We start from the raw sequence: 17,502 nt of genomic DNA on the forward strand, positions 1-17,502 counted from the left end.
TGTTGGACTCCTCGATGACTCCCGTGTCCAACATTCGATCTAACCCTGCGTATATGAGTTTTTGAATAGCTGGTGAAATCGGGTAATGGCGCTGCTTTACTGGCAGATTCTCGTCAACCACCTCGATGACGTGTTCCTCCTTATCTGTTTGGCCTAACCCTAATAACGCGAAGGACGGGAATTGGGCTTTTACACGTTCCAACCTATTATTTTGCTCCGGCGTTAAAACGTGCTGCACAGCATCGAAAGACAAGTCACCCTCGGCGGGCACGAGCTCCGCCACACTGGCAACATTCGCACTACCACTCACACCCTTACTCACAACACTCATACCGAAAGCCTGCCAAAAGTCTATCCCAAAATATACTTCCTGTTGCAGATCAGGAACTATTAAAAATTCTAGTTCCCTGGTCGTATTATCCCACACGACTGGTAACTTTATGACCCCTACCACGGCGGTTTCCTCCCTGTTCGCGGTTCGGATATTTTGGCCCCTGATTGGCACAATCAAGGCCTCTTTACCGCACAGGAGTGCCGCTGAGCCTTTCCCTAAACAGCTGGCACTCGCCCCTGAATCCAAGAGAGCCAGGACTTCCCTACCTCCTATAGCGGTTTTTGCAAAAAATCTATTATCACCTTTCACGGTGACTATGGTGGCAATTATTTTACTTTTCAGCCGTTTAAAATATCTCCTCTTCTCACGCATTTTCGCTATCTTCTTAAAATGTCTCTTCTTTCTATTAATATCTATTGTTTCACAAAAAATTCTTCTCCTAGCTTCTTCATATTCTACCTTTCTCTGGTGTAAGCTTTTTATTACGCCATTTACGCGCTTTTTCAACTTTCCCTCTACCTTTTCGACTCTTCTATCTCCCTCAAAATCTTTACGGTTGTGTTGCCGGGTTGCCTGTCTTCTGGCTGAAGTCCCCGGTCAACTCCGCCAGTCTGGGGTTTCCCTGCTTCGGTTTAAGAACACAAAAGGACGAATCACTTTCACACGCAAAACATACCATATTGTGGAACGAAGACGAACATTTATTTGGTTTTTGTGGTTCTGCCGGGTTTTTCACAAAGTGATCCACCGGCATACCACACGAAAAACACAACATTAAGTGGAAGGGAGAAGCACAAAAGGAATTCACAGTCGACTTAGACGCAGGACTAACAGAAGGACGAACACTATTAGGATTGTCTGGGGTTTGGTGTAGGGGTTGAGGTTGTGGTTGGTATTGGGGTGTACGCTGAGGCTTCCTATCAAAAGCTTCTAACTTTCTATCTCATAGTATATCGGGCTGTTCGAACCCTATCTCATTAACTGGTCTGGACCGGCTTTTATTTTCCTTAATGAGTTTTTCTGCTCTCTTACACTCAGCTTTGAGCTCCGCCAACGAGTCCATTTTAATGGCAAAGTTCAGGTTGGCTAGGTACGGTTTAAGATTTCCCCTAATTATGCCAACAAATTCCCTCTCAGGGATTCTCTTCCGCAAACGGAATGTCAAATTATGTACTTCGCTATAGAAGTCGTCGAAAGCTTCGGCGGGTTGCTGTTTCCTCTCCATTATTTCACGGATTATTTCATAATCGGACTCAGCGGACTTGAAGTGGCTTAGCATCTCGGCTTTCAGCTCGAAGTAACCGAAATCGGGCTCATCTGCATGGTCTTCGGGGACCTGCCAATACCACTTCAAGGCACCGCCGGACACCAGACAATGAAAGTGCGTGAAAAGCTGGAAGAAGGAAATAGCATGTTGTTACCGCATTCGCTCAACATGGAAGATGAAGCTTTCGACGCTCATCCCTTTGTTGGTCCCATCGAATTTGATGTGCCATTTTTCGAGGTCTAATTTTTTCCACCTTGGAGGGTCACTACCATCTCGCTCAGTAATCCGACTGCCACTCGGAATACCATTGCGGGTAGCAGGCTCCCCCCTACGGTTCTGAGGCTCGGGCGTGGATGCCACAGCGGACCGATGTCCCACCGCGTGACTGGATGCCTCCATCTCTGCCACGCGATAACCAAGATGATCGACGTTGGTCTTGATGCTTCGCACTTCACCCGCCATTTGCACCACCTGATCTTGTTGTTGCGCCATCATCGCCATCATGCGGCTCAGTTGTTCAACATTGGTTGCATGCTCACTGGCGTCGGTGCGAGGAGCATTCAGGCCGCCGTGAACTATTGCTGGTGCGTTTCGCGATGGAACATCACCCCCCTGTGCACCCACGTTCTCGCTATCGGACATTTGGCACACCAAATCGATTTTCTGGGAGAAATTTAAACTATTTTCCGAGTCGTTGAACGACACCCCGTTCGCGAAAGTGACCCTCAGCGGACGTTCAGGGCCAAACGATCCGAAAATCCGCGACGCGCACCTATTGAAATAGTCTGTGGGCACAAAGTCGACGGCCCTGGGAATACCAGTGTCGATTTGATTGAACACCGAACCAGCTATCTGGTTTTCTAGTGCAGCCCTCGCAACGCTTCTAGTGACTGGTCTAGCAGTGCTTAGTATACCTAAACCCCCTGCAACACGATTCTCGGCCTCCTCGTCCTTGTCAGACATTCACTGTCTGAAGGAAACCCAAAAACAAAAGTAAACCCAAGTAAAATTGGAAAAATAAAAACGAATGGACTAAAAAATTTGCTCCGGACGCCCTAATGTATCCACGGGCACGATATCCCAAACTGCGAGTACCCACCGACGTTCAACTCAAATGGAAAAAAGAAGGAAAATTAAAAAATGTGACCCAAAGAATTAATTTCAATAAGAACAAACTGTGTATATTTGCAGATCGAAATAGGCTTAAGTAAATATAAAACAACCAGGTAATGTGATTCAAAAAAATAATAAATAATATAAAGATACCAAAAAAATTCAGCTTATATGTATAAAAATAATATTTTAGTGTGTATGTGTATGTAATTCAATTAGTGTATGTGTATAAAAAGATTAAATTTTATGCCTTATATGTCCAGTAGGCAGACCTATAAAAATTACCCCAAAGCCGAAAAAAAAAATAACCGGGGGTATATGTAGTTGAAACCAAAAAATATTGAAATTCAAGTTGGTAAACTTCGATACAAAGGTATGAAGGAAACAAATAAAAAAATATATAAATAGGGAAAATGCTTCCGAATCCAAGAACAAAAAAAAAAAAACAACGGTACTACTCTAACCCTTCTATGAACCCAAAATAGTTAAAATCTTAAAATTAAATAAAAATAAGAAAAAGTTTGTTATTATCCAGGCACTTTGTTAGTGGTTGTATTTGTAGTGGATTACTCCAAACCCAAAAATTTTACAACACAATTTCAAAAAAAATGTTTGGAAACAATCCTAATACAAAAATAATCCGTAAAAATATAAAAAAAAACAAAAATAGTTTATAACATAGAAACTTCAAAAATATTTAATTTTTACTTCGAATTAAAAAGTTTACAAATGAAATTTAATGTATTTGTATTGGTGTCCGTGGTGCTGCCTTGGCGAAGGTTCAGCGAAAGTGGTTAGTCTAGTTCAAGAACTTATTCCTAAGCGTTGATACCACACCTCCTACTCCTAAATATCGTGGCGACGACTGTAAACCTTACTTACCGGCAGTGCTGGACTCCCGGTAAGGTAGCTTAAACAGCTCGCCACGACCTTCTGCTAACGTCCGTCTTCTGGCTGAGTGTCATACCAGGTACCACTTAGTCCAGTTGTAGAAACCAAAAGAAGGAACCCTGGCATGAATACTCAGCCACTCCCTATACCTTTGTCATGACGACACTAGCCGACCAGGCGAGCCCAATCGGCGTTGCCATCATGACTGTCCCTGTTCTGTCAAAAGACGGAAATAGGGATTGGGTTTGGAAAGATGAGAAGGATTTAGCAAAAGTTAAGAAAATTAAAAGTAGCAAATAAGAATTAAGTGCTCAAAAGAACGAGAGAAAATTGAGATTTAAAATACGAGATAAATAACTAACTAAAAAATTACATAAAAATGCACGGGCTATTTTCCCTGAGAATAGAAAGGCTAAAGACTGAAAGAAAATTTTGGAAACTAAAAGGGCTAAATAAGAAATAAAACGGAACTTGAAAAATTAATAAAAAAAACTGCGAGACAAAATACAAATTTAAGAAAGATTAAAAAAAATTGAAATGGAAGAGTGAAAAAGGTGATCGGGCTATTACCGTTGGGTGCCATTGTTACGTAGCTGACTGTTTGGGTGGTGAGGAGCGGCGGCAAGCAGGTATGCTTGCGGGCCCAGGCTAGCTCGTCCTCTTGGGCGGGGTATTGCACCACCGACCTCACCCGCAGCCACATGAACAAAAAGAGGGTTCATACCTGCATGTGTATAAAATGAGAGAAAAAGCTGAAAAAGATAGAAATAACCGTGAGGGGAAAAGTTAGAAGGGGAAAGCATAAGGGACAGAAAAAGCTGGAGGCCTGTCCTGCCAGGTGGAGTCTACCCTCCATCGGCAGTGCAACTTGCAATGCACCGTGGGCACTGTGCTGACTCCTATCTACTTACAGTGCCCCCAAGCCTGACATAAGTCTGTCCGTCCGTCAAGAAGTCATTTCCCTATCACTCACCTTCACCTTACCTTGCCACGCACAAGCGCAGCACCAACACCGAAAGTGGGAATTTAGCCCTGCATTATGAAAAGGTCTAAGATTTTCATCCAAACATAATTCTTATAATTTATTTACAAAGTTCTTGGTTTACAAATTAGCAAATACCACCCTACTACTAGTTCAATGATTTCTACAAAAAAGGGAACTTTAAACTCAGAGTTTAATACAAAATAATGTGACAATGATTTCAAAAGGCTTAGCTACTAGGATCACTTGCAAAGTTTCTATTTACTCAAAAAAAATTAAAATAAAAGCTTAAATTTAATGCTAAACTTTATTAATTAAAATTGCAAATTCAATTCAATCGATTCTGAATTCAATTCAATACAGAATACCTACGACTAATAGACCAAGTGTCTGAACTCAAATGGAAAAAAATTAAGACTTTTAGGGCCACCCTAATGCAATATTATTAATAGGAGCTAACTCTAAATCCTAAAGATACAAATTCAAACAAAATAAAATAAGAGGACGAACAAAAAAATTCAAGTACCCTAATCCCTGACCTATCGCAACCGCTCAAGTAAATATAAGATCAATTTTGTATAAAACAAAAGTAGGTCACCAAAGTAAAGCAAAAAAAACCAGTTTGGCATATTATAAACAAAAGGTGTGTATGTTTGTAGTTATGTATGTACATATATTCCCAAAGTTTAGGTTTCCTTCTTCTATTTTCTCAAGAAGATCAGGCATCATATGTTAATATATGTAAATACATTCAAATATGTGTATTAGCAAAAATATTGTGCTCAAATTTCACTCACCCATATACTCGTAATCCAACGGCGCCGGTGCAGTTGAGTGGATGTGCTGAATTTGCTGAAAAACTCATAACATGCATACGTACGCTCACGGTAGCCACCCTCAATCACTCAACCAAGAGCACTCGCTAGCGATCTTTGGTAATGAGTGCTTTGGTAGTATCAAATCTACCAGCGTGATGATTAAATGCGAAAATAAAAAAATTAATATTCGACAGAAAAAAAATGTCTTTAGTGCTGAAGGCACAAAATCATGCGTAATCTCGATGTGTAATGTTGCGATTGATTTTGCCAATAATAAAAGTAAGTACAAGAAAAAATAACAAAAAAATTATGGCAGAAAAAATTCAAAATTCAAAGATTTTGAGTTGATACTACCATAGGTAGCAGAAAACATGTGCAAAAAAAAATTGTGTATATGGTAGAAGATAATGATATGAAAATATCTACAAAAATTAAACGTCAAACCGAAGAAGAAAAGTAAAAAAGGAGAAAATGAAGAAACGAAAAGGAAAAAAATGATGGAGGCAAAAGTGCCACCATTAACTTATAAAATATGTGTCCGAATTTTATATTTGAACAAAAAGATGCTTAGCCCCGGAAATAGAATACCCCCCTTTTTTCCCGTTTCCTATGAACTAATTATGCCCCTGGTGACAATCTACAGATAATACAGTTAATAGTATGTAAAAAATATATGAAAGCAATAGTATTCATCCGCGATACTGCAGGAACGCTCCTCCCTCCGCCGGTGTTTTTTGTGTATTTTTTTTTGTTGTGTATGGTGTAGTGGCTATTGTTGTTGCGGCTCAATGCCGCCGGTGAAAATTGCTATACTGTTGTTGTTGTTGTTGTTGTAGCAATGCTCGCCCCACCTAATAGCCGCGACCGATCACGAATTGTCATCAACATCCTCTAACGGGAGTCCAAGGAAACTTGCCGTTTCAACAGGGGTGGACCATAAGGAAAGGGGTGTTAGAGGCATTGGTTCCACATTACAATTAAAGGGATGGTTGGTGTCATGTGGGGACACATTGCAAGCGGGGCATACATTTTGTATGTCGGGGTTGATTCTGGATAGGTAAGAGTTTAACCCGTTACAGTATCCAGAACGAAGTTGAGCAAGAGTGACACGCGTTTCCCTGGGGAGTATGCGTTCCTCTTCCGCGAGTTCTGGATATTTTTCTTCAAGTACTGGATTCACCGGACATAAAGGTTCGACGCCTGTCTATGGAGTTCACCAAGGACCTGCTTGTGTTTTTTCGCTTCATACGGCTGGGTTCTCAGGTGCCGTATTTCCTCAAAATGCTTACGGAGATGACTCCTTAGGCCCCTAGGCGGTGCTGGTTCGTCAATCAGATGTCTGTTGGGATGCCCAGGTTTCTGGGTATTCAACATAAACTGTTTGGTCAGCATCTCATTTCTCTCCCTGATGGGGAGTATTCTCGCCTCATTATGCAGATGGTGTTCTGGGGACATAAGAAGACAGCCCGTGGCGATTCTGAGAGCAGTATTTTGGCAGGCCTGTAGTTTCTTCCAGTGGGTGGTTTTTAGGCTTGGCGAACATATGGGTGATGCGTAGCACGTAATCGGCTGGCTAATTGCTTTGTATATGGTCAAGAGCGTTTCTTTGTCTTTTCCCCAAGTACTGCCAGCAAGAGATTTGAGGATGCTGTTACGGATCTGGATTTTCGGTACAATTGGGGATACATGCTCACCAAAATGTAGATCCTGATCAAACGTCACACCCAAAATTTTGGGGTGTGGGACAGTCGGTAGCGTAGTGCCATCGACGTGGATGTTCAGAATGGTCGACATTTGGGGCGTCCATGTTGTAAATAAGGTCGCGGAAGATTTAGTCGGTGACAATGCCAGGTTTCGCGAGGCGAAAAAACTGGAGAGATCAGGGAGATAGCCGTTTATTTTATTGCATAGCTCATCGATCTCTGGGCCTGGGCCTGTGGCCATTATTGTGCAGTCATCGGCGTAGGAAACGATTGTGACTCCTTCCGGTGGTGAAGGTAGCTTAGATATGTAGAAATTAAACAAAAGTGGGGATAGGACACCACCCGCATCGGCATGGCTATGCCGTCTGGGCCCACTGCTTTGGCTGGTTTAGCACGACCAATGGCGTCCTCAACCTCTCTAGCGGTGATGGTGATTGGTGACGCGCTGAATTTGTGTTTATGTGCGTGTCTATTGGCTCTCCGTCTATCTTTGTCAACCGTAGGATGCATTATATATTGTCGGCAGAAAGCGCTCGCGCATTTTTCCGCATCCGACAGCACCTTATCGCCAAAGGCGATGGAAACTTTGTCCTTGTGCTTAGTCGGATTCGATAGGGACTTTACGGTGGACCAAAGTTTACCTACACCGGTAGAGAGGTTACAACCTCTTAGGTGCTCTTCCCATTTCGCCCGCTTGTGTTCGTCCACAAGCAATCTGATGCGTTGGTTTATATCCCTTATTTGGGGGTCGCCTGGATCAAGCTGTCTTATAAGGTCGCGTTCCCTCGCTAAGCTCGCGGCCTCCGCCGGGAAGTGGGCCGGATTTCGGGAATTCTCCCGGCGGGAATGAAATGTGCCGAGGCGGATTCAATGACCTTACGGAAGGCACGCTCCCCTTGGAGGGCATCAGTCGGGATAGGGAGGGCAGCAAAGCTGCTGTCTGTTGCAGATTTATATGCTTCCCACTTTCCTTTTTTGAAGTTTATGAAAATGCGTTTTTCGGTGACGATGAAGTCGGCGGTACGCTCGAACGAAATAAGTATGGGCAGGTGGTCGGATGCCAATGTTACCATCGGCTGCCAGTTGACGCAGTTTACGAGTTCTGCGCTCACGATTGAGATATCTGGCGAGCTATGACAGCTTCCTACCATACGTGTGGGGGCGTCTCCGTTTATTGTGCAGAACGTCGTTTCTTCTATTTGATCCGCCAACATCTCACCCCTACTGTCCGCCCGCAAGTTTGAATGCCATAGGTCGTGATGGGCATTGAAATCGCCTAATATAATGCGATTGTTGCCAGTGAGTAAGGCCTCGATTTTAGGGCGGTATCCACTGGGGCAACAGGTGACAGGAGGGATGTAGATGTTGATGATTTCTAGATTTGCATCGCCTGACCGGACAGATAGGCCTTGACGTTCTAAGACATTGTCCCTGCGGTCGATGCCAGGATCAAATATATGATATTGCACAGAGTGGTGTATAATAAACGCGAGGCCGCCTCCATTTCCGCTCTCGCGGTCCTTCCTGTGGACATTATACCCAGAGCAGGTCTGCAATGCAGATCTTGCTGTGAGTTTAGTATCTTGAATCGCAGCAATGCGGATGTTGTGCCGCTTCATGAAATTGCTATACTCAATTTCTTGTAGTTGTTGTTGAGGTGTGCGCATGCAACGAATTAAATATAATGTAGTGTTTGTGGGTGTGTGTGGTACTTGTTGTTGGGCGGTGTATCGCCAACAAAATATAGGCAATGGCTGTGGTTGTTGCTGTTGTACCCCGACACCGCCGGTGCGAAATTTTATGTTTTAAGTTACCAAGTACCTGTAGATGATTCAGTTGTTATTCTTGTTGTGGTTTGTGCCGTCAGTTATTGTAGACCAACGTCGCCGGTGAAAAAATGTTGTGTGCGATGTTACCAAGATGATGTAGTTGTTGCCGGGCGGTATGTCGCCAATATAAAAATGTATACAGGTGGCGGTTGGTGTTGAATGAATAAAAATCAAAAAATATGTGTGGCTGTTGTGTGGTGTTTCGCGCCGTCTAAGTGAGGAAATGGGTGGTGTTGTTGTAGGCGTGCTGTGCCGTCGGTTTAAAAGGCGATGCCGTTGTGGTTGTTGCGGCCGTAGGTTGCCAATATAAAACTGCTATAGTTGTTGTTGTTGTGGTGTGCGGCACCAAATTAAAAATGTAGTGTATTGCGTGGTAGTTGTTGCCGGGCGGTATGTAGCCAAATCCAGTTCCCAGTGAGTCTTTTCCAACGGAGATTAAATTTTGCGCTCTTTCGCAACATACGTTTGCTGGAAACTGCTACCCCTTTTTACGTATCGCGGAGACTTTCGACGCGCACAAATCTTTCAAAAATGCGATTAAATTCGCGCACTACAAACTTTGTGAACCTTTTTTTTTCTTCGCTTTCGTTTTAGAAGCGCGCACTTCACTTTTGACTCAATTGCACTTAACTTGTACTGGGCACTGTTGAAACAAGACTTTGGCCCGTTGACTGATTTTTCCCCTTCTTATAGCCACCGCCGTGGTAAGGAACGTTACCCAGAAACGGAAAATTCCTACCTATACATGCCAAACTTTCTTTTCGGCTTTCCCGTATTTTCCATCTATACAATCATGCACTCATACATTCATACGCTTACCGCTCCACAAACCGAACACCTACACAGATACACTCGGTTCGTGCTTTGACCGCTGACACTGATGCATTCACACGCTCATAGCCTTGCACAAATACACACCCACATACATAATACAGAACAAAACAAACACATAGGTGCATGGCATTCATCAATGTTGCTAAGTTGTTAGCAGCATGGTGACATTTTATTTATTATAACAGCATGATGCCAAGCGCAACATCTCATTCCCGCTGCAACATTGTGTTCACTTTCGGTACAATGTTGTCAAAGTTAATGTTATTATGTTGATAGTATGTTAATGGCAACATTGCGGCTAAGGCACGGACCTGGACACAAAACTCATAAACACATAGACGCATATACACTCTGCCACTCATTTAAGCCAGTATGGAGACAGGCTGTCATTACAGGCTATTCCGTTGGGCGCCATTGTTGTGTAACTGCCTGTAGGGGTTAGATGCGGTGCACGGCAGGCATGGTGGCCGCCCGGCTAGAGCTCGTCGGTATTGGGTCGCTGTTCTTGCCACAGTACATAATCACAGTTACAGCAACAAAAAAGTGCATACCTTAGGAGGATCAGATGATAGAAGTAAGCAATGAAAAACCGGAAGAAGCCTGTCTTTGTATGGGGGAGCCGTCCCACCCCACCTGTTCTCTAAACGCGAACAGCCTTGAACTCTACTTTGGCTCTATAATCCGAGTGGAGTTCCCTTGCCAGACACTTGTTCGTCCGTCAAAAGGGCGTCTAAGTTCATGGTCATTTATTCATTTCCGTCCAACAACCGCCATACAGTCACCCATTTTCTCAAGGGCCACACCCACACTAACATTGAAAGTTAAACTACTCCATATTTACCTTTAGATACTTTCAACGAATCATTTGAAACAAAGCAAAGCAAGTATTCGTTTATACTGGCTTACAATTTTATTACAATAATTACTTAGTATCTTGCTTTATATTCTGCCCAGCAAATAATACCTGGCATTGGGTATTAATATCAAGAGATTTAAAAATTGAAACTAAAAGAAGTTAAAAAAAAATTCTATACTTAATACTATGTACTCCATGCAATTAGTACAGATACATTGTTTAATTTAAATTACTACTCAGTAACCGCAAAATCATTTGTGTCAAAAGAAAATAATAGAAGCAAAAAATACCAATAATAAAAATTTACGCAAAGTGCTGCAGCTGAGTATCTAAAATCGATCGTATATGAGCGTGTGATTTAATATAAGTATGTACATACGTGCGAGCATAGATTATTCTCCGCAATGCAGGCACATTTGTACATAGTGATATTTATGTAAAAATATGTGTTCTGATATGAGAATTATTGACGTAAATAGGTTATTGAGCATACATATTCATATACATACATATCATATGGGTCAACTGTTGAAACTCACCTCGCTGTCAGCACTCTAATGGTACCATCTGAAAGTGTACTTCAAAGAAATAGAGATCAAAACAACAACCCTACCCACATATGCAATATTGGTCCTCTCTGGCTGAATAAAAGTGCAATAAAATTATTGCAGTGTCTGTATGTAAATTAAGTGTCGTACTAGGGTAGTATGATTTTGAATAAAATGGATAATAAAAGAAATCGGGACAAAAAAATGTCTCAACAAAAAAATGTTTCAACAAAAAAACTTTTAAGATGGAATATGGTGATATGTGTGCAAGTGTAAAAGAAACTGAAGATAGAAATTCATGCACAAAATTAGGGACAGAATGTTCCGTAATCATTATTTATGCATAAACTTAAACTATAAAAAAAAAAACAATTAATCCCTATAAAAAAATAATCTATGATTTGGTTAGTGCCGGTCATCCGTTTTCAATCACCCTGTTTCCCGCTGCATAAGAGTGGTGTATATAGGTGCAAATGTATGTTGTGCTGGTCTCACAGCTTGTGCTGCCGAGAATATGAAAGCCTGCCCTTACTCAGTGCTGAATCTGATGATTTTGTGGTGGTTTAATGGGCGATTTGAGGTCATTGGCCTTCCATGTACTAGAACGTACATAAGTTTTATTACAGCTGACCGCTTTTGCTCAGTCACCTCAGGATGATCGCGCTGCTGCCGCTACACGGCCACTAATTCTGGCTAGTATGGGTATGGCCAACCCCTTTTAAAATCATGTTACTTGCGTGTTGTTGGTAAAAATTTCAGGTCTTTGCTGGAGAATATTCGTTGGTGTGTGAATGTGGTCTAGGATAGATGAGTGGATATTTTAACTGGATGTTACCGATCGTGTAGAGGTGTGTGTTGATGTATGTGATGGCTCGGTGCAGTTGGTGTTACGATGGATTAAGTTATATGCGTGCGTGTATTTAAAGATGGGTTGCTGTGATTTATATTAGGATTGAATGAGTGTTACCAATGTTGATCAGGTGAAAGGTGATGAATGATGTTGTGTGTCAAACTGTAATTTAGTGTTGCTAGTTGTTACAAATGAATCCTGGTGCTTGTCATTTTTCCCTAGCGGATTTATACCGGTGTCCGTCACATCGATTGGTTCTGCACCATTTCTTTTGCACCTCGTTATTTATGTTTACGGATTTTTTCCTCTAAATTGTCTTCTTATTTATTTTAGGTTCACTTGAAATTTTAGCACTGGCACACCACTCGATTACATCCCCAATTTGGTTAATTATAGCAAATGATGACTATAGTGTGAGGCAGAGCGGTTTTTTGGCATAACAGTGCCACCGGCAATTTTGCTGTAAAATTCTATCTTTTGGCATAGTAACATGTGTGAGCGAACCAGGCAGTATTGTAAAATCTAACATATACACGCATACACGGATGTATCTTCCAATACACATATACGCAAGCATCACCCGAATGACGTGTAGCCACCGCTAACATACTAATGCATGTCAGTCAACAGCGCGTCGATCAGAATCCTGCTTAACATTTAGTTGCAATGTTAGATGCATTCTGGTGTACGCCTACTTGCAATTAAAGCTATTATATTATATAAGTGCTGCCGTTACAGACAATAATATAAAAGGGCAAAACCAAAAGAATTCAATAAATTTTTAAACATTTTCTTTAAATAAATGGGTTAAAATGCGGCGGAAATTGTGTCCTTAAACACAGATACCTACAATGCTGATGAATTTTGATTTTAAAAGCTTATAAAGGTAGTGCGCAATTACCAAAAGTCCTTCTAGATTGGAAACTTAGTCACGAAGAATATTTTCAACTTTTAAATTGCTCACTTTCTTTATAGCTTTGTTTCTGATAAGCTGTTTTTAAAATTTCAAAATTTAAGTTCGTCGACATTATGTGTATTGAAGGTTACATTTTCCGCTGCGGTGCAATCCATTTAAATAATATTAATCTATTGGCCCTAATTAATACCAAAACCTTGCATTATTAGATTGCGGTTGATGTAGAAAATTCATTTTTATAAAACAGCATCAAAACATGCTTTTTTAGTTCTAACAAGTAAAGGCGTCTAAGTTCGAGTGTAACCGAACATTATATACTCAGCGTGAGCTTCAATTGCACATTTCATTTCAGATAAATTACTTTTATACATAACACGTGGCACCGCCCGTTTAAAAAAATGCCTCCCCATTTCCTCTTAAAATAAAATTTGGTAAGTGAAATATCATTGATTCAAAACTATTTTTTGCTAAGTTATAGCATATTATTCTAGTCTACGACACTTTTAAACTTGTTTAATATCTAAGTTGCCGTGGCCTTTAACCGATCCCGCCCATTTTTACTAGAAATATTTTCTAATATAATTTTCAAAAATTTTAGTGTTTTCCAATTTAATGTTATAATTCAATTTAAAAAGTAAAATTCTATTGATACAAAGCTCTTTTCGCTAAGATATATCTTATTGTTTTGGTCTACGACCCTTTTAAAAATCTTTTATATAAAAGTGGGCGTGGTCTTTAACCGATCTCGTTAATTTTTCTTCAAAGCATTCCTTATAGTAAGGGCAACCTCTCTGCCGAATTTTGTTACGGTATGTTTAACGATTTTTGATTTATGATTAACAATATTTGTGAAATTGATTTTATCACAAGTGGGCGGTGCCACGTCCATTTTAAATTTTTTTTTTTCAAATTGTTATCCAGATTCTCAATATCAGTCCACACTTCCAATTTCAACATTCTAGGTGTATTATTTACTAAATAATAAGTTTTTTTTATATTTTGCAAAATGTTATATATATAAAAAGTGGGCGTGGTTATCATCCAATTTCGCTCATTTTCAATACTAATCTGTTCTGGATCCAGATAAGCTAATGTACCGAATTTGGTGAAGATATCTCAATATTTACTCAAGTTATCGCGTTAACCGGCAGACGGACGCACGGACGGACATTGCTCAATCAAAGTTTTTTTCGACACTGATGATTTTGATATATGGAAGTCTATATCTATCTCGATTCCTTTATATCTGTACAACCAACCGTTATTCAGTCAAAGTTAATGTACTCTGTGTGTGCAAAGCACGCTGAGTATAAAAAATGGATTACATTCATGTATATCTATAACAGTCGAAATCAGTAAAACTCACCTTGTGTCATCAAACATTAGATCAATTTTTAATTTGCAAACGGAATTTTTTCCACTACTTGAATTTGATTCAAGTTTTTTTTTATCTAAAAGCCTGAACCCGGGGCAGTTACTGCTTGTTGTTTGTAATAAATGCGTGGTGTTCACTTTTATAATAGGTATTGTATCAACCATTCTGCATGTCAACATCGCTGGTATTGTCAACCAGAGGGTGTTTTTTTATATTTGTGTTGTACATATGTATGTATGATATATGTACATATGTATATGAGAAATACTTTCCTTAAGTATATTTCTTATTTTTGTAAAGCGCGTTAACTTCGTATTGCAGTATATTTTTTTTCACGGGATTTTATAAAATTCCATATATATTTGCAGTATGCAATTTTATCTGTATTTTTATATTGTTTTCCGTCATATTTTTCCAATTTTAGTTTAATGTAATTCTTTGTTCTCAAATGTTGTTTGTATTTCTATGTGTTTATTTGTCATAGTATTGCACGGTTCTTTCGAATAAGTTTCCTCTAGAGCATTTCGCTGGGTATTCTAGAAAATAAATACAAAAAATTGAATGTGTCTTTCAACTGTTCTCAAATCACCAAAGTGATGTTATGCGGAATCCATTATAGAAAAAAAGAAATATATATATTTTAGGGTGGTAATTAACAAGAAAATTATACTCTTTCCAAGGGTCTAAAAACAAAATAAAAAAATTTTGGATTGCGGGTTCGAATCAAGCTTAAGGCCGAACAATAATTTCATATAATTTCTATTGTTAGGAAATCCTTTTTTCTTTAATTGAAACAATTTTTACATTGGAATAGGAGAAAGAAACATTTTTAGACAGCTGCCAAACATCGTTGTATAGATTCATTTCAGGAACTTCTAAATTCCTTCAACGGACTTGTTTTGTTGCAATGATGCCATAAAAAAAATTAGTAAGGGTGTCTAAGTTCGGGTGTACCCGAACATTATACAAACACACACCAAATTGGCAATTTATACCATTTGGGCAATTTATTACGCAATTCATTATATAACAAAAATAAAAAATAAATTTAAGGCGCGATAACCTCCGAAGAGATCTAAGGCCGAGCTTCTCTTCCAATTTGCGTCGTGCTCCTCTTGATTTTCCCTACAAATTGGCCTGACAGGACCTATATGTTTTATGCCGACTCCGAACGGCATCTGCAAGGCAGATGAGTTTTCACTGAGACCTTTTCATGGCAGAAATACACCCGGAGCGCTTGCCAAACACTGCCGAGGGGCGACCCCGCTTAGAAAAATTTTCTTCTAATTGAAAAACCTTATTTCTAAAATTTTGATGTTGCTTTGCCCGGGAGTTGAACCCAGGGCATACGGTGTGATAGGCGGAGCACGCTACCATCACACCACGGTGGCCGCACAAATTGTAATAATTAATTGCCAATTTAAAAAAAAATAGCGTAATCAATTATTTCAAACTGCAAATGCAACCTTGTGTGTTTATTGAATAGATTTAAATATCAGTTTTACGCATGGCTCAACTATATGGTTGACTCATCTCATCAGCTGATTTTATTTTTTTCATTTCCTTGGAGTAGGGATTGTCAAAAAAAGATGGCAAACTCAAAATGAAATCAAGACATTGAACACATTTTCTTACAACACACAAACATTTCAAAGTTTTATGTTTTCATTCCATTCCATTCGCGTAATACCAACACGCACATTTTGACAGTGAGAAGAATTGTATGTTGTTGCTGTAGAGATGAGCCGACCACTCAATTTAAATCGATATTGCCTCAATTTATTTTTCTGTTTGAATATAGTATCATATACTCAGCGTGAGTTTCAATTGTACAGTTCATTTCAGATAAACTAGTTTTCTTATTCTATTGAGGCATATTTCAAACTCAAACTATTTCCAAAATGTTAGGGAGTCTAAGTTCGGGTGTAAAAATTTTTTGCTTATACTTTATTATTCTAGTCTACGACCCTTTAAACATCTTTTATATAAAAGAGGGCTTGGTCTTTAATCGAAAGTACATATTCCCAATTTTATCACGATATCTTATTTTTTCTTCGAGTTATGGCTCCCGAAACATAAAAATTACTTAGTCCAAAAATGGGTGGTGCCACGCACATTTTCAAATTTTGGTTTTATCCCATTTCTTATTATAATTCGACTTGGGAAAAGAATACCATTGCTATGGAGCTTTTTTTTGCAAAGACATAGCTTATTTTATTCGTCCACAACCCCTTTAAAAATCTTTTATATAAAAGTGGGTGTGGTCTTTAACCGATTTCGTTAATCTTTCTTCACATTTCGTTAATTTTTCTTCATCTGCCTAATTTAGTAACGATAGGTTTAATGGTTTTTGATTTCTGATTAATAATATTTTTATACTCAGTTGAGCAGAGCTCACAGAGTATATTAAGTTTGATTGGATAACGGTTGGTTGTACATATATAAAGGAATCGAGATAGATATAGACTTCCATATATCAAAATAATCAGGATCGAAAAAAAATTTGATTGAGCCATGCCCGTCCGTCCGTCCGTCCGTTAACACGATAACTTGAGTAAATTTTGAGGTATCTTGATGAAATTTGGTATATAGGTTCCTGAGCACTCATCTCAGATCGCTATTTAAAATGAACGATATCGGACTATAACCACGCCCACTTTTTCGATATCGAAAATTTCGAAAAACTGAAAAAGTGCGATAATTCATTACAAAAGACAGGTAAAGCGACGAAACTTGGTAGCTGAGTTTAACTTATGCCGCAGAATAGAAAACTGGTAAAATTTTGGACAATGGGCGTGGCACCGCCCACTTTTAAAAGAAGGTAATTTAAAATTTTGCAAGCTGTAATTTGGCAGTCGTTGAAGATATCATGATGAAATTTGGTAGGAACATTACTCTTATTACTATATGTCTGCTTAATAAAAATTAGCAAAATCGGAGAACGACCACGCCCACTTTTTAAAAAAAAAATTTTTTAATTCAAATTTTAAAAGAAAAGTTAATATCTTTACAGTATATAAGTAAATTATGTCAACATTCAACTCCAGTAATGATATGGTGCAACAAAATACAAAAATAAAAGAAAATTTCAAAATGGGCGTGGCTCCGCCCTTTTTCATTTAATTTGTCTACGATACTTTTAACGCTATAAGTCGAACAAAAATTAACCAATCCTTTTAAAATTTG

At 39.4% G+C, this 17,502-nt stretch overlaps 1 protein-coding gene across 7 annotated transcripts in view; it reads right to left on the bottom strand.

Annotated features, from left to right (window-relative positions):
• Nucleotides 1-17,502, bottom strand: part of LOC137236868 (uncharacterized) — a 1,561,671-nt gene that overhangs the window by 1,367,992 nt on the left and 176,177 nt on the right. For 6 of the 7 annotated variants that reach the window (XM_067759924.1, XM_067759919.1, XM_067759925.1 and 3 more), the window contains exon 2: nucleotides 14,308-14,852. The exons of the other annotated variant lie outside the window; for it this stretch is intronic. In XM_067759924.1, coding sequence (XP_067616025.1) covers nucleotides 14,308-14,495 — 188 coding nt within the window. In that variant the 5' untranslated portion in view covers nucleotides 14,496-14,852. The remainder of the gene's footprint in view (nucleotides 1-14,307; nucleotides 14,853-17,502) is intronic. 7 annotated transcript variants of the gene reach the window in all.

The sequence above is a fragment of the Eurosta solidaginis genome, chromosome 1 (genome assembly GCF_040869045.1).
Source record: "Eurosta solidaginis isolate ZX-2024a chromosome 1, ASM4086904v1, whole genome shotgun sequence".
NCBI classification, from domain to species: Eukaryota; Metazoa; Arthropoda; class Insecta; order Diptera; family Tephritidae; genus Eurosta; species Eurosta solidaginis.